Source organism: Sapajus apella, unplaced genomic scaffold (genome assembly GCF_009761245.1).
Source record: "Sapajus apella isolate SASKATOON/1434 unplaced genomic scaffold, GSC_monkey_1.0 scaffold151, whole genome shotgun sequence".
Lineage (NCBI taxonomy): Eukaryota > Metazoa > Chordata > Mammalia > Primates > Cebidae > Sapajus > Sapajus apella.
In genome coordinates this window covers 1486389-1506469 of record NW_022437091.1, presented here as the reverse complement: position 1 = coordinate 1506469, position 20081 = coordinate 1486389, and the positions used below count along the sequence as shown (strand labels likewise).

The 20081-nt window shown below is 44.4% G+C and overlaps 2 protein-coding genes across 16 annotated transcripts in view; one reads left to right on the top strand and one right to left on the bottom strand.

The window, feature by feature from the left end:
* The first annotated feature begins 4670 nt into the window (after window positions 1-4670).
* On the top strand, window positions 4671-15365 carry HOMEZ (homeobox and leucine zipper encoding). Of its 3 annotated transcripts, none has more exons than XM_032265447.1 (2): window positions 4671-4869; window positions 13640-15365. In XM_032265447.1, the coding sequence occupies exons 1-2, from the start codon at window positions 4830-4832 to the stop codon at window positions 15253-15255; spliced, it is 1656 nt and encodes a 551-aa protein (XP_032121338.1). In that variant the 5' UTR covers window positions 4671-4829; the 3' UTR covers window positions 15256-15365. The 3 variants fall into 3 exon arrangements, with proteins under 3 accessions (XP_032121338.1, XP_032121339.1, XP_032121340.1); XM_032265448.1 differs by lacking the exon at window positions 4671-4869 and adding an exon at window positions 4882-5037; XM_032265449.1 differs by lacking the exon at window positions 4671-4869 and adding an exon at window positions 8135-8153.
* The window catches only part of RNF212B (ring finger protein 212B), a 64053-nt gene continuing 52597 nt past the window's right edge, over window positions 8626-20081 (bottom strand). For 5 of the 13 annotated variants that reach the window (XM_032265450.1, XM_032265451.1, XM_032265460.1 and 2 more), the window contains 2 exons: window positions 17612-17692; window positions 8626-9245 (listed from right to left, as the gene is read on the bottom strand). In XM_032265450.1, coding sequence (XP_032121341.1) covers window positions 9157-9245; window positions 17612-17692 — 170 coding nt within the window. In that variant the 3' untranslated portion in view covers window positions 8626-9156. Of the gene's footprint in view, window positions 9246-17212; window positions 17693-19881; window positions 19944-20081 lie in introns of those variants that run through there. The other 8 variants (XM_032265463.1, XM_032265453.1, XM_032265456.1 and 5 more) reach the window with 4 other exon arrangements.

Sequence of the window (20081 nt, the reverse complement as noted above, 5' to 3'; positions counted from 1 at the left end):
GTATCCAGTGTGTAGTCTTTTATCCCTCATCACCCTCCCACTCCCCCCCCACCCCCGCCCCGTCCCCAAAGTCTATTGTATCATTCTTGCACCTTTATGTTCTCAAATAACTTCTAGGCTTGTTTGTTAAACAATCCAATAGTAAAGATAAACATCTTACCAGAAATGTCTGAGAAGAATAATTTTGTTACTATCTTTAAAAGTGTGAAAGCAACTAGAGGAGGAAAAAAATACATTAAATTTTAGCTCAATTAAGTTTAAGGTTATAGTCAAGACATGGGAAATTATTAATATACTGGGTTTTTCTACTGACTTCTACATCCGTTTAATTGCAGAATAAAAAATTAAGATTCAAAATTTTCTTTTTTAAAAAATTTTACTTTAAGTTCTGGGATATGTGTGCAGAACACGCAGGTTGGTTACATAGGTATACATGTGCCATGGTGGTTTGCTGCCCCCTTCAACCCGTTATCTAGGCAACCTCAGTCTTAACCAATTACCATTTAAATATATTTTTTCAAACTTTCCAAAAACCTGTGATAATGTTAATACATTCCTGGGGTTCCTCCCATGCCTTGAATGAGGTCTGTGCAGGGAAGGGCTCTGAAACTTGAGATTCCTTAACTATAGAACAGGGGTGTCCAATTTTTAGGCTTCCCTGGGGCAACATTGGAAGAATTGTCTTGGGCCTCACATATAATTCACTAACGATATCTAACAAACTTTTAAAAAAAATCTGATAATGTTTAAAGAAAGTTTACCAACTTGTGTTGGGCCGCATTCAAAGCTCAGCCATCCTGGGCCACATGCATGTTGAACAAGCTTGCTATAGAGTATAATGTTAGCTCTGCTAATGGAAGGGAAAGAAAGCTTTTACTAGAGATGGAGCATTAACATCTCTACAATGAGGATGACTGACTGGAGTTCCAGTTCTTTAGCGCTGGTCCCTGGAAGAGCTGGGGTAGGTTAATGTCTTGCTAAATGTGGGACCCTTATCAGCCTGGACATCTCCCTTCCCTTCACTTCCCCACCACAGTCCATTCCATCTAAAGCTATAGGGAGAAATCCACGTAGAAAGAGGAGCTTCAGCCTGCAGTCTAAAACTGAGGCAGGAGAGTTTCTTTTCCCTTTCTTGGATTCCCCTTGTTCCTAAATCTGTCTTTGATTCTGCCCCCCACTCCTGACTCTTGGCAGTGTCTTTCTGAGACAAGAAAGGTGACTGGGCCATCCACCTTTTATAATTCCAAGCCCATGATCAGTGACATTCAGAGTGACTCATTGAACTCTCCAGGGTCAGGTGTTTGGTTCCCGACAGTTCTTACCTGGCTTTCCAGCCAGACAACCATGAATTCCTCTCAGTCAATGGGGTCTCATTAACTGTTGGGATTATGAGGGAATAACCTGTCCACTGGTAACAGAGTTGCTGCTGCTGCCTAAAATGTTTCACTTTTCCCTTCATTGCCACAAACCAATGAGGCATTGTGATAATCATGATTTAGGAAAAGGCCTGTGTATATCACTAGCCTTTGCTCAAACTCTAAATGATCAAACGTTGCTAACCTTAAAGCTGATTTATATATGTCTTTCCATTGTTTACCCCAAGATGTTTTCGCCACATATTAGTTTGAAGGATGTGGGATTGGCTATTAAGAGTTGAGATTGCTACTAAGTGAAATGAGGGAGGAGAGGAGGCAGGGGCAAATACAAGGGCAGCAACAAAAAATAGAGCTCAGTTCTGCAGGAGAGATATGATGCCTGGCCACCTTAAAACAGCTCTGTACCTCAGGATTTAGCAACAAAGCATACATTATGATGGTTTCTTGGAGGTATGTAAGAAGAGGGAGTGGTGAGGTCTGAGAATATAGGACAAAGTCTGAAATTGTTTCATATTATATATACAGCATTGCAATACCTAAGTAGGCAAGAAGTGACTTTTTCAAAGACCATCATGAGAACAGAAGAGTCACTTCAGAAAAGATTGTTCCCAAGTTTTAGGCATGTTTACTAAAGAAAAGTTGTAATCAGAAGTCTTCCTGAGGATGGACCAGGTGTGGTGGCTCACGCCTGTAATCCCAGCACTTTGAAAACTGAGGAGGGTGGATCACAAGGTCAAGAGATGGAGACCATCCTGGCCAACATGGTGAAACCCCATCTCTACTAAAAATACAAAAATTAGCTGGGCGTGGTGGTGCGCGCCTGTAGTCCCAGTTATTCGGGAGGCTAAGGCAGGAAAATCGCTTGAATCCGGGAGGCGGAGGTTGCAGTGAGCCAAGATTGCACCACTCCAGCCTGGCAACAGAGACTCTATCTCAAAAAAAAAAAAAAAAAAAAAGTCTTTCTGAGGATTAGCGACTCAGGTAAATAGACCAAAAGCAACCCTTTAGAAAGGTTCAGTCTGGCTGGGTGGCTCATGTCTGTAATCTCAGCATTTTGGGAGGCAGAGGTAGGTGGACAGCTTGAGTCCAGAAGTTTGAGACCAGCCTGGCCAACATGACAAAACCTCATCTATACAAAAATTACAAAGATTAGCCAGGCATGGTGGCACATGCCTGTAGTCCCGGCTACTCAGAGGCTGAGGCAGGAGGATTGCTTCAGCCTGAGAGGTCAAGGCTGCAGTGAGCCCAGATTGCACCACTGCACTCCAGCCTGGACAACAGAGTGAGACCCAGTCTCAAAAACAAAACTTTTTTCTTTTCTCTTCTTTTCTTTTTTTTTTTTTTTTTGAGACGGAGTTTCACTCATGTTACCCAGGCTGGAGTGCAATGGCGCCATCTCGGCTCACCGCAACCTCCGCCTCCTGGGTTCAGGCAATTCTCCTGCCTCAACCTCCTGAGTAGCTGGGATTACAGGCACGCGCCACCATGCCCAGCTAATTTTTTGTATTTTTAGTAGAGACGGGGTTTCACTATGTTGGTCAGGCTGGTCATGAACTCCTGACCTCAGGTGATTCGCCCGCCTTGGCCTCCAAAGTGCTTGGATTACAGGCGTGAGCCACCACGACCGGCCTACAAAATTTTTAAAATAGAAAGTTTCAGACTGCTCTCATGCTGTTTTAATTTACAGTTTACATACAGGTTGTGGGGGTTCAGTATGTGCTCAGAAGTTACCTCAAACCTGCTCACAAGTTACATTAAAGCAGAATCACATAAAAGTTTGGATGTAAGAGTACATTTGGTTATAGATTACAGAGGCAACATCCCTAACCCCTTTAGACGTCATCTTATGCACAGGAAAAGGCAAGGACTAGGGTCATTTACCTTCTAATTTTTAGAGACAGGGTGGCACTCTGTTGCCTAGGCTGGAGTGCAGTGGTGCAATCATTGCTCACTACAGCCTCCAACTCATAGGCTCAAACGATCCTCCTGCTTCAGCCTCCTGAGTAACTGGGACTACAGGTGCACTCCACCAAGTCCGGCTAATTTTTAAATTTTTCTGTAGAGATAGGGACTCGCCATGTTGCGCAGGCTGATCTTGGATCCTGGCCTCAAGCAATCCTCCCTCTTTGGCCCCCCAAAGCATTGACATTAGGTTTGTGAGCCACCGCGCCCAGCCCATTTATCTTTTAAGGAATATAGTGACTCAGGCAAGAGATACGGAGGACTGTGTGCCCTGTTCTGTTTTGTCTTCAAAAGGTCTTTCCAGAGACTTCAGAGTCGGAGGCTTTGTGAAGTTATGTTGCCAAGCTGACATGAGCAAGCCTGGCTTCTTACATTTGTTTCTTTGTCTCACAGAAGATGAGGAATCCTAAAATACAAATTTTGCCCATAACTTTATACTGTGTGGGATACTGCTTTGGTGAAGTCCGTTTTATTGTCATCCCTTTCTTTTTGTAAATTAAAATTTTTTTTTTCTTTAGACAAGGTTTCGCTATGCTGCTCAGACTGGCCTCAAACTCTTGGGGTCAAGCCGTTCTCCCACCTCAGTCTTCATCCCTTTCTAGACAGCGAAAAACAAATATGCAGAGCTCCGGGTCCTCTTTTCTAGGGCAGGGAGGGGAGCCTGAGGGTCTGGTAGGTCCCAATGAGGTGACTGCTCCAGCACTTCGTCTTTGGGAACATCTGTCTGGTGCCAGTTTGACCCGAGGAACGGCCTAAGTCGCCCGCAGGCTCCTAAGGTCCTCGTCTTTCCGGGTGGCAAGACATCTGATCCATCTCGAGAACAAGTTCCCGGTTGCTTTAGGCGCTTTGTTACAGCTGACGGGGCTGGTGGCGGTTGGGCTCTCCGCTGGGAAAGGCGCAGCTCGAGTGTAAGGCTCGGGAGGGGGCACTGAAATGGTCTTCCTGGAAGGCTTCCTTCAGGAGGAAACAAATTGGGAGTTGTTGGCGGTCCAGACAGTTCAGCAAAGTGCAGCGTTTCTCCTTGGGGAATTTCAGAAGGATCCTGGCCCGGTGTACTCCAAGGTCCGGCGCCGATAGGTCGAGGGTAGAGGGAGGTATCACGCTGGGCAGCTTGGCCCCAGGGGGACATCTTCCCTGCCCCACGCATCCAATAGATGACCCCAGCTGAGGCCCACGCAGCCAATAGCTGACTTCAGCCGAGACCCACGCAGCGAATGGCCGGCCTGCTGCGCTTCGCCCGTGCCCGCCCATCGGCGCCCACCAATCAGGACTCGGGCCACCTTGGCACCGCCTCTGGACGCCCGCCCCACCCATCCGCCCCGCCTCCAACTTGCTCAGCAGGGCTGGGTACACCGGCGCGCTCTCCGGGACTGGGTGGGGGGGCAGTCCCGGTTTCGGCCTTCGCGCGGGTGGGCTCGGAGCGGCCGCACCGGGCAGCAACCCCACTCCCACTCGGAGACCCCTGCCCTCTCCCCCACTTTCCCCCGGCCCATGGTGCGAGGCTGGGAACCGCCGCCCGGGCTGGACCGCGGTGAGTGATCCCCAGCCCCTTGGACTTCCCCTCCCAGCTCGTGTACGATCACCGACCTCTGGAGCCCCATCTCCGCGCTGGTGGGGGGAGAATTCTAGGTTCAAGTCGCCCGGTTCTCTCTTTTTTCTCCTCTGGACTTTTTGGTTCCCTGTTGTAACTAGGGGAGGGGTGAGTGTCTGCGTAGGGGAGGGAAATGTTGGGTTGGGGCGCCCTTGGCGAGAGTAGGATCGAGATTCGCCTGCTTCATGGGGCTCATCGCCCCAAGTGCAACAACTTTTTGTTCCCTGACCCAGTTCGGAGCCTTCTGGACTGCCTGTGAAATGGAGGATAGGAGAAACGTTTCCTTCCCAGCCCCCTCCAGCACGCCCCCCAACCCCCATGGCTACCTCCTGGCGACCTCAACACACGTATAGAACCTGGCCTTGCTTCTGAGGATCTGGCCTTTGGGAATGAAAGGTTTAGAAGAAATTGCCCCTTCTGACTCCCGTACCCAACCATACTCAGAAAACCAACCAGGAAACTGAGAACCCAAGTCCTCTGGGGTTCCTAGTGTTGCGTCCTATTCTGAGACTACTAAACTGAAAGAAGACTCAAGCTGAGACCTGTTTTGTAATGTGGGCCCAGATCAGGAGTTTGTTTGTTTGTTTTTTGTCATGTGAACCTCCTTCCCGTCGTACACTTGAAGCCTTTTTATATTATACGATTAGGTTAGATGGTAGTAACTGAAAAAGCCAGATTGGGAATTTTAAAAATAATGAATATATATCTTAAACATTATAATTAAAAGTACGTTCATTTCACCAATCTTTTGATGTAGTGGTGAGACTGTTTTTGTGTCTAAAGTCAGCTGTTCGGAGTTCCCAATTCTCTTTCTAATATTAACTACACAAGGAGTCTCAAAACTGGCTATACCCTGAGAACTTTTAAAAACTGTGGATGCCTGGGCCCCATACAGACTATTGAATCTGAATGGGGAGAAGGGTGGCCTTGTTTTTAAGCTTCCCAGGTAATTCCAGTGTGCAGTCTGAGACAAGAGCCACTCTGGCACTTTCATCATCTTTGATTTCCTGTTTTGCTTTATTTATAAAAGTGAAGAAATTTTGACACCTTTGAGTGCAGAGGACTTTTAAGTTCCACCCCTCAGTCTTTTACAGTTGTCTTGCTCACTCCCAATTCAACAATTTTTAAAATGCATACTCTTCTTTGTGTTATGTCTCTCCAAAGCATTTGACTTAGTTTTCATAAGAACAGTTTTTAAAAATCAATATTCCTGAAGGAACAATTTTAATGCAGTGAGTTTTCATAGGTTTATATGAGATTTAATTACATTATTATATGACACTGAAAAGGTATGGACATAAGAAGGTTTGTAATCACACAAAACTGGCCCCAGCACACAGGACAATTGAATGAAGCAGGTGATTCTGGCTCATGAGTAGCCTACTAGTCTTTAGTTTCCAGTGCACTGTGGGTATTGGTCATGTAATCCAGTGGTCAGTTAAGCCAGGCTCCTGGCCCAGTTGAGCATTGCTCCCTTCCACGCTTTCCAGCTAATATCACAAATACCTTGTCCCTTCTAGATGCACTTGAATTCTTGAATATTCCATCAACTCTTTACATTCATTCACATTAAGCTGTTCATCTTTAAGCAATTACCACTATTGCCTTTATTAAGTTGGAAGGATATGAGGCAGTAATCCTTAACCTGGCCTCTTTTTTTTTTTTTTTTTTGAGACAGAGTCTCATTCCCTCACCAGGCACCAGGCTGGAGTGCAGTGGCGCGACCTTGGCTCACTGCAACCTCCGCCTCCCGGGTTCAAGCAATTCTCCTGCTTCAGCCTCCCGAGTAGCTGGGACTACAGGCGCGCGCCACGTCGCCCAACTAATTTTTTTGTATTTTCAGTAGAGATGGGGTTTTACCATGTTGGTCAGGATGGTCTTGATCTCTTGACCTCATGATCCGCCTGCCTCGGCCTCCCAAAGTGCTGGGATTACAGGTGTGAGCCACTGTGCCCGGCCTTTTTTTTTTGAGACAGAGTCCTGCTCTGTCACCCAGGCTGGAAGTGCAATGGTGTGATCTTGGCTCACTGCAACTTCTGCCTCCCAGGTTCAAGGGATTCTCTTGCCTTAGCTTCCCAAGTAGCTGGGACTGCCGGTGACCGCCACTCACAGCAATTTTTTTTTTTTTTTTTTTTTTTGTATTTTTAGTAGAGAAGGGTTTTTGCCATGTTGGTCTGGCTGGTCTCAAACTCCTGACCTCAAGTGATCTGCCTGCCTCGGCCTCCCAAAATGCTGGGATTACAGGCATGAGCCAACATGTCCAGCCATAATCTGGCTTTTGGCAGTCACTGAAGCCCCGGAGTTTATTGTGTAAGTGTGAATGTTTATTTCAGGAAGGTTAGTCATAACTTTCTGAGGGTCTGTAACTTTTGTCTGATTCTCAAAGAGGTTCATGAACCAAAAAGTTAAGCATATAACCTGAATATCACTATAAGTCTTTAAGGCCCTTAAAACTGTATCCCAAACACATTTCAGGAGCACTTCAGATTGTCTCTAAATAAAGATTTCAGGAATTCTGCAGGATCATATCTAGTCTCCCACTGTATTTATTTTTATTTATATATTTATTTTGAGACAGAGTCTCGCTCTGTTACCCAGGCTGGAGTGCAGTGTCGTGATCTTGGCTCACTGCAACCTCTGCCTCCCAGGTTCAAGCGATTCTCCTGCCTCAGCCTTCCCGGTAGCTGGGACTACAGGCACATGCCATCACACCCAGCCAATTTTTGTATTTTTAGTGGAAACGGGGTTTCACCATGTTGGCCAGGCTGGTCTCGAACTCCTGACCTCAAGTGATCTGCCTGCCTCTGCCTCCCAAAGTGCTGGGATTACAGGCACGAGCCACTACACCCGGCCTCATCTCCCACTTTAACCATCTCCAACTTTAACAATAAGCCTAGGTTCAAATCTAAAGTTCTAGAGTCCTCTTTTTCCTAGGACTGTATAAACACAGAAACTGGAAGTTTAAGACAGCCCATTTTTCTCTGCCATCTGCTTAGCAATATGGAAAGCCCAAGGGGAAAGAAGAGTGTTATATTGACTCAGAGAGAGAGAGGGATACTTTTTTTTAATTTTAAAAATTTATTTTCTTTCTTGATTTTTGAGACAGAGTCTCACTCTGTCGCTCAGTCTGGAGTACAATGACACAATCTTGGCTCACTGCAACCTCCGCCTTCCAGGTTCAAGCAATTCTCCTGTCTCAGCCTCCCGAGTAGCTGGGACTACAGGTGTGCACAACCATGCCCAGCTAATTTTTTGTATTTTTAATAGAGACGGGTTTCGCCATGTTAGCCAGGCTGGTCTCGAACTCCTGACTTCGTGATCCACCTGCCTCGGCCTCCCAAAGTGCTAGGATTACAGGCGTGAACCACCACGTTTGGCCTTAAAATTTGTTTATTTTTGATTGATTGATTGATTGAGACAGGGTCTCTCTATGTTACCCAGGCTGGTCTTGAACTCCTGAGCTCAAGTGATCCTCCTGCCTCCCAAAATGCTGGGAATACAGGCATGAGCCACTGCACCCAGCCATGACTCCTTATATTTTTATTAGTGATCTTTAAGTAGCAGTAGGACATATCTGGCATGTTTAATAAGGACACAAATTTAGAAGGTGTTCAGAATAGATGCTCATCACCACCACCACCACCACCTCCTCTGTCCTAGGACTCCTCACTTCAGCTTTTGATTCCCTTCTTTTTCTACCTAATCCAAAATGGACACAAAAGAACACAAGATACTGTAGTGTCTTTATTGTGATTTTGATTACTATGGGTTCTACCCTACTTCTTATAATTCTCATGAGCCACCCTGGTTGTAGTTTTCTCCTAGTTCAAAGCCAGATTCTTCCAGGGAAGTACCAGCTATTCAGCTGTGGGCCTTGATTTAAGTCACTATTCTGTTTCAGGAAGTGTTCCATATCATGTTTTGTGTAAGTGAAAACGACGTGTATAGTACACCAAAGATGTTATTTGCAGTGCTGTATATTACACTGAAATATCAAGCCGATGCCGAGAATATGAAGGACATCAAGACACATAAATGAAAGCAAAATACTTCCTTACAGCTTTTAATGCTTATAAATGTGTCTGCCTTATACTTATATTCCCATCTGCAGTATTCATCCTCACACTGGACTGCTTTGTTCCTTCTGCTTTATTTTATCTCTAAACTGTTTTCATGTCTTTATATAATAGGACACAAATGAGGTTAAGTAGATATCAAGCATTGCCATCATAAAGTATTCTCCAGCTTGGATTTGGTGGTGTTCTGGGTGGGCCACAGTTTCGAAATGGTAGTTTTCAGCTGTGTCCTAGATGAACCTGGAAGGGGAAAGGTGGAACTATCACATAGGCAACTGACATTCCAATCACAAAGAATCCAAATTATGGATGCAATTCTAAAGCAGTGGTTTTCATCCATTTTTTAAAGCAGCAAATACATTCTGAAATTGTATTTAAACCCCAAAATATAAAAAGTATAGAATCATAGATACCCTGGTTTCCTCATCGCTAGTTAGAATTAGGGCTCTGCAAAAATAGATTGAAAACACTGATTTTTAAATGATTCAGTCTTTGTCCCAGTTACCCCATTGTCTAGGAGGAGCATTACTTTACATCAAAATCACCTCCATGAAGTTGAAGTGATGATAAAAAGCTGCTATTTATTGAGCTCTTACTTTGTTCTCGGTATAATATCAAGTCACTTTTTCAGTCATAAACTTGCTGGGTAGGTGCTTTTTTTGCCTTTTTCACCCAGGCTGCAGTGCAGTGCACAATCTCGGTTCACTGCAACGTCGACCTCCCGGGCTCAAGCAATCCTCCCACCTCAGCCTCCCAAGTAGCTGGGACTACAGTTGCATTACCATGCCCATCTAATATTTTGTATTATTATTATTACTATAGAGACAGTTTTACCATGTTGCCCAGCCTGGTCTCAAACTTCTGGGCTCAAGCCATCTACCCACCTTGGCCTCCCAAAGTGTTGGTATTATAGGCATGAGCCACAACACTCAGCCCAAAAAAAGGTGCTTTTTTTTCTGATGAGAAATTAAGGCTTAGAGAAGTTAAACAACTTGCCCAAGGACAAGCAGCTTTCTAGAAAGTGGAGTTACATTAATTCGTCTCACCCTGGACATCCCTCCTCTAACAGTTGCTCTATGCCCTGCCTATACATAACAACTAGCACGTAGTACTATTACATACTCTCTAACACCTAGCACATAGTACTATTACATACTTTCTAACACCTAGCACATAGTACTATTATGTACTCTCTGTACTGTCTTCATTTTGTTACACAGGAGGAAACTAGGCTCATGTAGGTTAAGTGACTTGCCTGAGATCACATAGCTGATAAGTGGCAAAACCAGGATTCAAACTCAGGTTGGCCTTATCGAAGAATTCATATTTCTACCTATCATGCCATGCTACCTCCATTGACCCTCTTAAGGGGCTCTTCAAGCAATATTGCTTTCAGGGTCTTCATAGCCTCAGTTAGTTTAGATTTGCTTGTTAAAAGGAAATGGTGACATGCATTAAAATACTTCTGAATTTAAAAAAATCATGGTGTAAAAATCCCTGATATCACATTGCTCTAAATTTATGGACTTGAGATTTATTTTTGCAATTCATCATGTAGCATTTATGTAGGAATCCTGTCCTCTCCTTAGCAGATCTGGAGTAGTACTTAAAAACACAGATGGAAGGCCCAGCGTGGTGGCTCACGCCTGTAATTCCAGCACTTTGGGAGCCTGAGGCAGGCGGATCATGAAGTCAGGAGTTGAAGACAAGCCTGGCCAACACGGTGAAACCCTGTCTCAACTAAAAAAAAATTAGCTGGGCATGATGGTGCATGCCTATAGTCCCAGCTACTCAGGAGGCTGAGGCAGGGGAATCGCTTGAACCCGGGAGGCGGAGGTTGCAGTAAGCCAAGATCATGCCACTGCAATATAGCCTGGCAACAGAGCAAGACTCCGTCTCCAAAAAATAAATAAATAATTAATTAAAAAATAAAAATCCAGATAGGATTCCCCCAAGAGTAAAGAGTGATGGATGTGTTAAAGGGTCTCTAGTGCCCACACAGGGAGCTGAGTTAAAATTGTCAACAGAATATTCTGGGAAATAACTTAAGCAGTTATTTCAGGAAAGAAGCACAGTCAAGGCTATCCCTGTAGTCCCCATACCCATAACCCTGGGAGCAGTGCTGCTGCTGAGTAGCTTGCAGGAGCTGGTTACAATTTATAATGAGCCTGTCCACCTGGTCTTGAGGAGAAAGCTGGGCTGAAAAGATAAGCGCAAGAGACCTTCTGCCCTGTGTGGTGGGGGCTGTTAGTGACTGAGGGAGCTCTCTGGGCTCCCTGGGGAGAAGCTGAGCTGTTGGAAGAGACAAAGGCTGGGGGAGGGGATAACCTTTGTTCCAAGGCTGACTTGGGGGCGGAAACATTTTCCTCTCCATTTTCACATGACCTAAAGGATTGGGGGAGTGAGCCTCATTTATCCTAGATCTCTGACCCATATCTCTCATTCAACCAAGAGATGGAAAAAATCAAGCTATCAGGTTTGGGCTTAGGGCTTAAAGGTACTATCATTCATTCGCCTTCCGCCAACACTCCACCACCAAGAAGGGAAAGAAAAAAGGGCGCTGGGCAGAGGATGGTGTTGTCCTACCCTCCGGATATTCATCAGTTGTATTCTCAATATTGCTTCACATTCTAAATATAATTATAAATTGTTAGGATCCAATGAGTTAGTAAGAAGCGAGGCACAATGGTATCCACCTGTAGTCCCAGCCACTCAGGAGGTTGAGGCAGGAGAATCACTTGATCCCAGGAATTCGAGGTTGTAGTGCATTATGATTGCACCTAAGCATAGCACGCCAGCCTGGGCAACATAGTGAGAACTTGTCTCCAAAAAAAAAAAAAAAAAAATAGCAGCTGGGCAAGATGGCTCATGCCTGTAATCCCAGCACTTTGGGAGGCAGAGGTGGGTGGATCACTTGAGGTCAGGAGTTTGAGACCAGCCTGGCCAACATAGAGAAACCCCATATCTATTAAAAATACAAAAATTAGCCAGGCATTATGGGGCATGCTTGTATTCCCAGCCACTTGGGAGGCTGAGGCAGGAGAATCGCCTGAACCTGGGAGGTGGAGGCTGCAGTGAGCTGAGATTGTGCTACTGTACCCCATCCTGGGCAATAGAGCGAGACCTTGCTCAAAAACAAAACAAAATAACAAAACTCAGTTTTGAGGGCCAGGTGCAGTGGCTCACTCTAGTAATCTCAGGACTTTGGGAGGCTGAGGTGGGGAGGATCACTTGAGGCTAGGAGTTTGAGACCAGGCTGGGTAACATAATGAGACCCTGTCTACAAAAAAATTTTAAATTAGCCAGATGTCCTGCCTACTTGGGAGGCTGAGGTGGAAGGATTGCTTGAGCCCAAAAGTTCAAAGCTGCAATGAGCTATGATCATGCCACTGCACTCCAGAGTGAGTGAGACCCTGCACAACAGAGACCCTGACTCTTGAAAAAAAAAAAGATGTGCACACATACAAGCGAGTTGAAATTATTGCTCCTCTTGTTTTTGTGATCGAGTCTTCACTATGTGATTCTTGTTCCATGAATTTAGAAGGTGAGAGTTGGTGGACAGCTTCTGGAAGTGGGTTTGAATAGGAAAGATAAAGGCTGTATCAAAGATATGATGGTGCCACTGTGCTACAGCCTGGGTGGCCTCAGTGAGAGACTAATATTATCTCAAAACAAAACAAAACAAAACAAAACAAAACAAAAACACTGCTGGACGAGGTGGCTCAAATCTGTGATCCCAGCACTTTGGGAGGCCGAGGCAGGTGGATCATAAGGTCAGGAGTTCAAGACCAGCCTGGCCAAGATGGTGAAACCCAGTCTCTACTAAAAACACAAAAAGTAGCCGGGCATGGTGGTGGGTGCCTGTAATCCCAGCTTCTCAGGAGGCTGAGACAGGAGGACTTCTTGAGGCTGCAGTGAACTATGATAACACCACTGCACTCCAGCCTGGGCAACAGAGCGAGAATCTGTGTAAAAAAACACACACAAAAAAAAACACACACCAAAAAAAGCTATATCAGGATCAGTTTTCCTGCTTAACTTCTAAAGACAGACAGATTTTTATTTTATTTTATTTTATTTTTGAGATAGAGTCTCACTCTATCCCCAGACTGGAGTGCAGTGGTGCGGTCATAGTTCACTGCAGCTTCGACCTCTGAGGCTCAAGCAGCCCTCCTGCCTTAGCCTCCCAAGTAGCTGGGACTACAGGCATGAACCATCATGCCCAGCTGATTTAAATTTAAATTTTTTGTAGTCTCACCATGTTACTTAGGCTGGTATTAAACCCCTGGGCTTAAGCAATCCTCCCACCTCAGCCTCCTGAAGTGCTGGGATTACAGGTGTGAGCCACTATACCTGGCTTTAAAGACAGGATTTTTTTCTTGGTACAACACTCACCAGTCACATGACTCAGGGTAATTTAACATCTATGAACTTTAGTCCACAGAAAATGGGAATTAAAGCAGGATCTGATGCCTTAAGTTTGTGAAAATTAAAAGAGAAATTATTGAAGCACTTAAAAAGCAATACAACATGATACAAATAGAAATTTAATTGTTTTGGTGTCTTGGTAGAAATTGAGTAATGTGTCAAAAAGAGGAGACCCAGTGATTGAGCTGTTTGTCTTCTTATTACAGCTATCTCTGAAGGGCACAAATCAGAAAGCATCATGCCTCCTAATAAAGAGGCCAGCAGTCTCAATAGTTCACCAGCGGGGCTCATCTGCCTCCCTCCAATCTCTGAGGAGCTACAGCTTGTATGGACCCAAGCAGCCCAGACCAGTGAGCTAGACAGCAATGAACACCTGCTACAAACCTTCAGCTACTTTCCCTATCCCAGCCTAGCAGACATTGCCCTTCTCTGCCTGCGTTATGGGTTGCAGATGGAGAAAGTCAAGACTTGGTTTATGGCCCAGCGCCTCCGCTGTGGCATTAGCTGGTCATCTGAAGAAATAGAAGAGACTCGAGCTCGAGTGGTCTACCATCGGGACCAACTCCATTTCAAATCCCTTCTCTCTTTTACTCATCATGCAGGACGGCCCCCAGAGGAGGTGCCTCCTCCCATGCCAGCTCCAGAACAAGCTGGTATTGGAATAGGTCCTCCAGCTCTTAGCAAGCCCACCCAGACGAAAGGATTGAAGGTAGAGCCTGAGGAGTCCTCTCAGATACCGCCACTGCCACAGAGTCACCAGAAGTTAAAGGAGTCCCTGATAACACCTGGCAGCGGAGCATTCCTCCACCAATCAGATTTTTGGCAAGATCTTCAAAGCAGTGGCCTCTCAAAGGAGCAGGCAAGCAGGGGTCCCAACCAGTCACATGGCATAGGTACTGCTTCCTGGAACCACTCCACAACTGTCCTCCAGCCACAAGCTCGGGATAAGCCCCCACCAATTGCATTAATTGCCAGTAGTTGTAAGGAGGAGTCAGCATCTAGTGTTACTCCCTCTTCTTCCTCTACCTCTTCTTCCTCTTTCCAGATACTAGCTAATGGAGCTACTGCCACCTCCAAACCCCTCCAGCCATTAGGCTGTATCCCACAGTCAGTGTCACCCAGTGATCAGGCATTACCCCCACACCTGGAACCAGCCTGGCCCCAAGGGCTACGGCATAACTCAATACCAGGTAGGGTTGGCCCCACAGAGTACCTATCCCCAGATATGCAACGCCAGCGAAAGACCAAGCGCAAAACCAAAGAGCAGCTGGCTATCCTCAAATCCTTTTTTTTACAGTGCCAATGGGCACGGCGTGAAGATTACCATAAGTTAGAACAGATCACTGGTTTACCTCGGCCTGAGATCATTCAGTGGTTTGGTGACACACGCTATGCATTGAAGCATGGGCAACTAAAATGGTTTCGGGACAACGCAGTACCTGGTGCCCCTAGTTTCCAAGACCCAGTAATTCCTACACCACCTCCACCATCAACCCGCTCCTTGAATGAAAGGGCTGAGACACCACCTCTGCCGATCCCTCCACCCCCACCAGATATGCAGCCCTTGGAGAGGTACTGGGCAGCCCACCAACAGCTACAGGAGACTGATATCCCTCAACTGAGTCAGGCTTCAAGGCTTAGCACCCAGCAGGTACTGGATTGGTTTGACTCTCGATTACCTCAGCCAGCTGAAGTGGTAGTTTGTCTAGATGAAGAAGAGGAAGAGGAGGAGGAAGAACTGCCCGAAGATGATGAGGAAGAAGAGGAGGAGGAGGAAGATGACGATGATGATGATGATGATGATGTAATCATACAAGACTGAGCGGGCAGCTGGGGGAGGGGAGGTCTGTTACTAAAAGATGAACCAACTTAGCAACTGTTTAAACAAAGAAACCACATTTTTAAAATTACCTTGTGGCAGAGAACTAAAAAGTTTTGCGTTCTTCAGGGTGGGTGGCAGGGGAATGTAGTGAGGGTGAACCAGGGAGGATGGCCATAGGGCACTAAGTAAGGCCAGGATTGGATCAGCAGAAATCCAGACCTCTAACCTCAGTGTAGAGTGTACTGAGGATCTGGAGAAACCATGGGCTGGGAAATGGCGCTTGCCCTCCCCATGTCTACTGTTCTTTTCCTAGTGTACTATAGAGAGGCCAGACCTTGGCCACACCACTCCAGGAGGATTAGAAAGGAGTGAAGGATTCTAATTCGATTGATGATTCCAGTGCAGCCCCAACCCTACCATCTTTCCTGGAATATAAAGCTCCCTGGCACCCCTTTTCTGAACACAAGTCTGTGCGTAATGCAACCGACTCTCTTTTTTTCTTAATAACTGATCATTTCCTAGACAACTAAGAGTCTCAGTAAGTCCCAGTCTCATCACAAATATTAACTTCCTTTTCCTCATACCATCATGATTTTATATGTTTCACCTGCTTCATGACTGAATCACAGGTGGCAGAATATTTTCATTTCTTATGCTGGGACCACTTTGCCTTGTAGCTTTTTCTCTCTTTCCAAAATCCTCACTCTGTTCACTGTGTGTCTCAGGGTAAATCTTCCCCCACTGAGCTTGTGAAAAACTTTAATAATTGGGTGGAGAATAATTTAGAATGGATATTTATTGGAGGTGATAATTAGAAAAGAAGACCTTTTAAAAAGTAGAATTATGTTACAAAGGGGTGAAAGAGAGGGCACAGTTTCTCCTGGTTGAAGAGCAGTGGAGGTAGGTTTCAGGTTTGGTTTTACAAACCTCATACTACCTCCTGTCCAGCTTGACAGAGACTAATTCTTCATCTTTTTGCTGTCAGTTTGTTTCCAGAAAAGAGACTTTTCCCTTTCTTACTAGGATCTCTCTTAGGGACAGAGGGACCATGGTCTTCAAGTGAATTAATTATTGATATTTTAGAATGGTTTTCATCAGTTGGGATCAGCTATATGGCAAATAGGTATCATCAATGAGTTAACCATCTAAAAATAAAAGAGTGGAAGCCCTAAAATGCTAGAATAATAATAAAAAGGCCAAAAATAAAATTATTTCTCTCTTATCCACTTTGCTACTTCTATGGTTTAGGGATTAATGGAACCAAATCCATTAACATTCTAATTCAACATACTTTTATTGCTTGAAGGGGCAGGACTTACTAAGGTAAATTAAAAGAAGAATAAAAACTTTAAAAGGAAGTAGCTCAGCATCTATCATCAGGCAGATTGTTTCTCAGCCATCAAATGATAATGACTAAAATTTGTGAGGCTTCAGGAGCAACAGAGATACAAGAGTCTTGGCAGTAACTCCATTTGCTACAGAACAGGCTCTTGCCCAAAAGAGAAGGTTTCTAGAAATTCCTTTAAAAATAAATTCAGAGTACCAGAAAGGGTATGGGGATCCTAGTTCAGATAAACAAGATAATTCCCAAGACCTAATTTATTTCTGACAGATGCCTGCTATCTTCTGTTTTCCCAGTATTTTTGCTTAAGGCCAGTTTGTGAGTGGCTAACCTATTAAATTCCTCATTTCTGCCATTTAGTACCCAAAGTAGAATACATGTTTGATCTCAGTGGTAGTGTTGTTTGCCATTCCACCATTCTAGAGCTTGTAATAGTGATAGAATTGTAGCAATAAAAGGACATCCTCTTAGTTTTACTACCTGTATACTTTACTAAGCTGAAAATCAGTGTCTCTAACAGTTTTCAATAGAAAGGAAAATTAACATATTTAATGGTAATTAAGCACAGAGGAAACAATAGGCAAACAGAAAAAGTATAAGGACAAAGAACAGAGATGTTTGTTAACACTGGCAATGGAGAGTACATCCAAAGCTAAAAATGAAAACCAGAAATGAAATAGTGATGCGTATATGACCCATCACATCCCCATTCCCAACTTCCAACCAAGCATGATGCCAAGAATTATTTTTTACAATCTTTGTTTCAAGTTGTAGGAAATGAGGGAAGCTACCTATGTCTTCTGGAAGAGATATAAACATCATCTTGAAGCACTAGCCTTTTCTAAGACCTGACCACTGTACTGGGAGGTGATAAGGGTGAATAGGATAAAGATGAGGAAGCATAAGGTATAGACTGAAACCAGGAAACAACACCAGGGTACTTTTTCCAGAGCCATCACCCCAATGGGTACTGAATGCTACAGTCTATCCTTCAGCAGTATGTATAGATCAGACCTTGAAGATGATCTATCTGGAAGTGCTCCATGCTCCTCTCCCACTGGGTAATCCCATCTGCCTCTGTTGTTGGTAGGGAGTCTGCAGCAGAGGACAAGAAGGTAGATATGGGTGTTTATAACAACAAAAAGGGCAAGCAAGTCTCTCTCAACTCATTGTATGAAGCTTATTGAGACAGAAACCACTGCTGTTGCTTCCCCATAGTTTTCTTCATTGCATGATAACTAACTTTTCCAAACTAGGATTTGCCACATCTAGTGTGACAATCTCTGGAATATTTCAGTGGCTGATGGTGATAATAATAATGATGAATATTTGAAAAACTATTTTGGAAAATCTGGGACATATGACTACCATACCCAGAGATGACTATCCAGGAGGCAGAGTTCTGAGGAGGTGGCATTTCCTTCAATAACTTTTAAAAATGTACACATTTTCGGCCAGGCATGGTGGCTCACGCCTGTAATCCCAGCACTTTGGGAGGCCGAGGTGGGCGGATCACCTGAGGTCAGGAGGTCAAGACCAGCCTGACCAACATGGCATCTCTACTAAAACTACAAAAATGTAAAAAAATACAAAATTAAAAACAAAACTTTCACATTTTCAAAAAATACATAGAATAGTATAATGAACTCATGTGCCCATCATCCATCTTTAACAAATAATTCATGGCCAATCTTTTATTTCTACTCTCCCATGTCTCTCTCTACTAACTTACACTGATGCAAACCCCAGACATCATTTAACTTTCCATCCATAAATACTTTAGTATGTATCTATAAAAGAGAAAAGCTATTTTTAAAAATATAACTATAATATCATCATACCACAAAAACTCTCCAATATTAACAATTATTTAATATCAAATGTCCAATAGGTTAACTTTCAACTGTCTCATGAATGTTTTTTGTTTTTACAGCTTGTTTCAGTCAAGATCCAATTAGGGGCCATATATTCGTAGACGGTTTATAGAGCTTTTAAGTCTTTTTTCATCTGTAGGTTAATCCCTCCATTTGTGAGGATGTTAGGGAGGAATGTTATTTCCCCAGTGTTGCCTCTTAAGGCTTAGACCCTAATTTCTTTCTTTCTTTCTTTTTTTTTGAGATGGAGTTTCACTCTTATTGCCCAGGCTGGAGTGCAATGGTGTGATATCAGCTCACTGCAACCTCAGCCTCCCAGGTTCAAGCAATTCTCCTACCTCAACCTCCTGAGTAGCTGGGACTACAGGCTCACGCTGCCACGCTCAGCTATTTTTTTATTTTATTTTATTAGAGATGAGGTTTCACTGTGTTGCCCAGGCTGCTTTCGAACTCCTAAACTCAAGCAATCTGCCTGCCTCAGGCTCCCAAAGTGCTGGGATTACGGGTGTGAGCCACTGTGCCCAGCCCCAATTTCTTACTGATGAAAATAAAGGTCATCTTGGAATATGGGAGCAAAATACATACCTACCTTAGTATGAAGGAACTGTTCCCGGGGGCACCAGGAGCTTGGAGTGAAAAAGGGGCCTAAATATGCTCAAAACCCAAGCCATTAAAAAAAAAGGCAAGACTGGACTTTTTTTCTTTCTTGCGATTCTCCTGTCTCAGCCTCTCAAGTAGCTGAGATTACAGGCGCACGCCACCACGCCCAGCTAATTTTGTGTTTTTAGTAGAGACGGGGTTTTACCATATTGGTCAGGCTGGTCTCTAACTCCAGACCTCACGTGATCCACCCCCCTCAGCCTCCCCAAGTGCTGAGATTACTGGCATGAGCCACTGCCCCTGCCCTCTCAACTTCATTTAATAGGGCTCTTTACAAACCTCTCCTTGTTACCATGCCCTTTTCTTTTTGTTGCTGGAATCAGAATCATAGTCCCATAAATTTACAAAATATTATTCTAGCTATCTCTGGAAAAGTAAATGTGGTTTTTCCTAATTCAAATAGTACCTCTACCCAAAAGATATATTTCATATAAAATACTGTCTTGTGGAACTACTGAGAATGTCAGCGTGTCCACACTTACTTCACCCTGGCCAAGACCTCTCAGTATAAATCCTCTCACTACCATGTGACTTCATTTAAAAAATCCCAAACCAGGAAGCTAATCTAACAGTAGGATAAAATCTGAGACCATTCTGGAAAATTGTGAACATACGGTTACCAGAGTTGAAACCCATTTCGTACTTCACTGGTTATATTCCACCACCCTAAGACCAGAATGAGGCATTTAGTGTGCAGGCCTAACCATGTGAGATTTCATGCACAGACAAGTTAGACTAGCCAGGTCTCACCTGCAGGACTGGTAGCTGGAAAGTAGGAAAACTCTCTAGTGTGGTTCTGCTCTCCCTCTGACCTGATGGATAAAATGAAACAGTGAAAGATAGCTTACTTGGGCAGTTTCTCGGCAGTGTTATTTGTGGGTTAGGGTAACAGGTAGTTCTTGATCGAAGGAACACTACTCAGAAGGGAAAGACAATTAGCAATTTAAGAG

Excerpts from the sequence above, each read along its gene's own strand:
- HOMEZ (XM_032265447.1), top strand. The coding sequence starts at position 4,830 with ATGGTGCGAGGCTGGGAACCGCCGCCCGGGCTGGACCGCG. Across the intron at positions 4,870-13,639 it reads GCCGCCCGGGCTGGACCGCG|CTATCTCTGAAGGGCACAAA; the intron begins GTGAGTGATCCC and ends TTCTTATTACAG.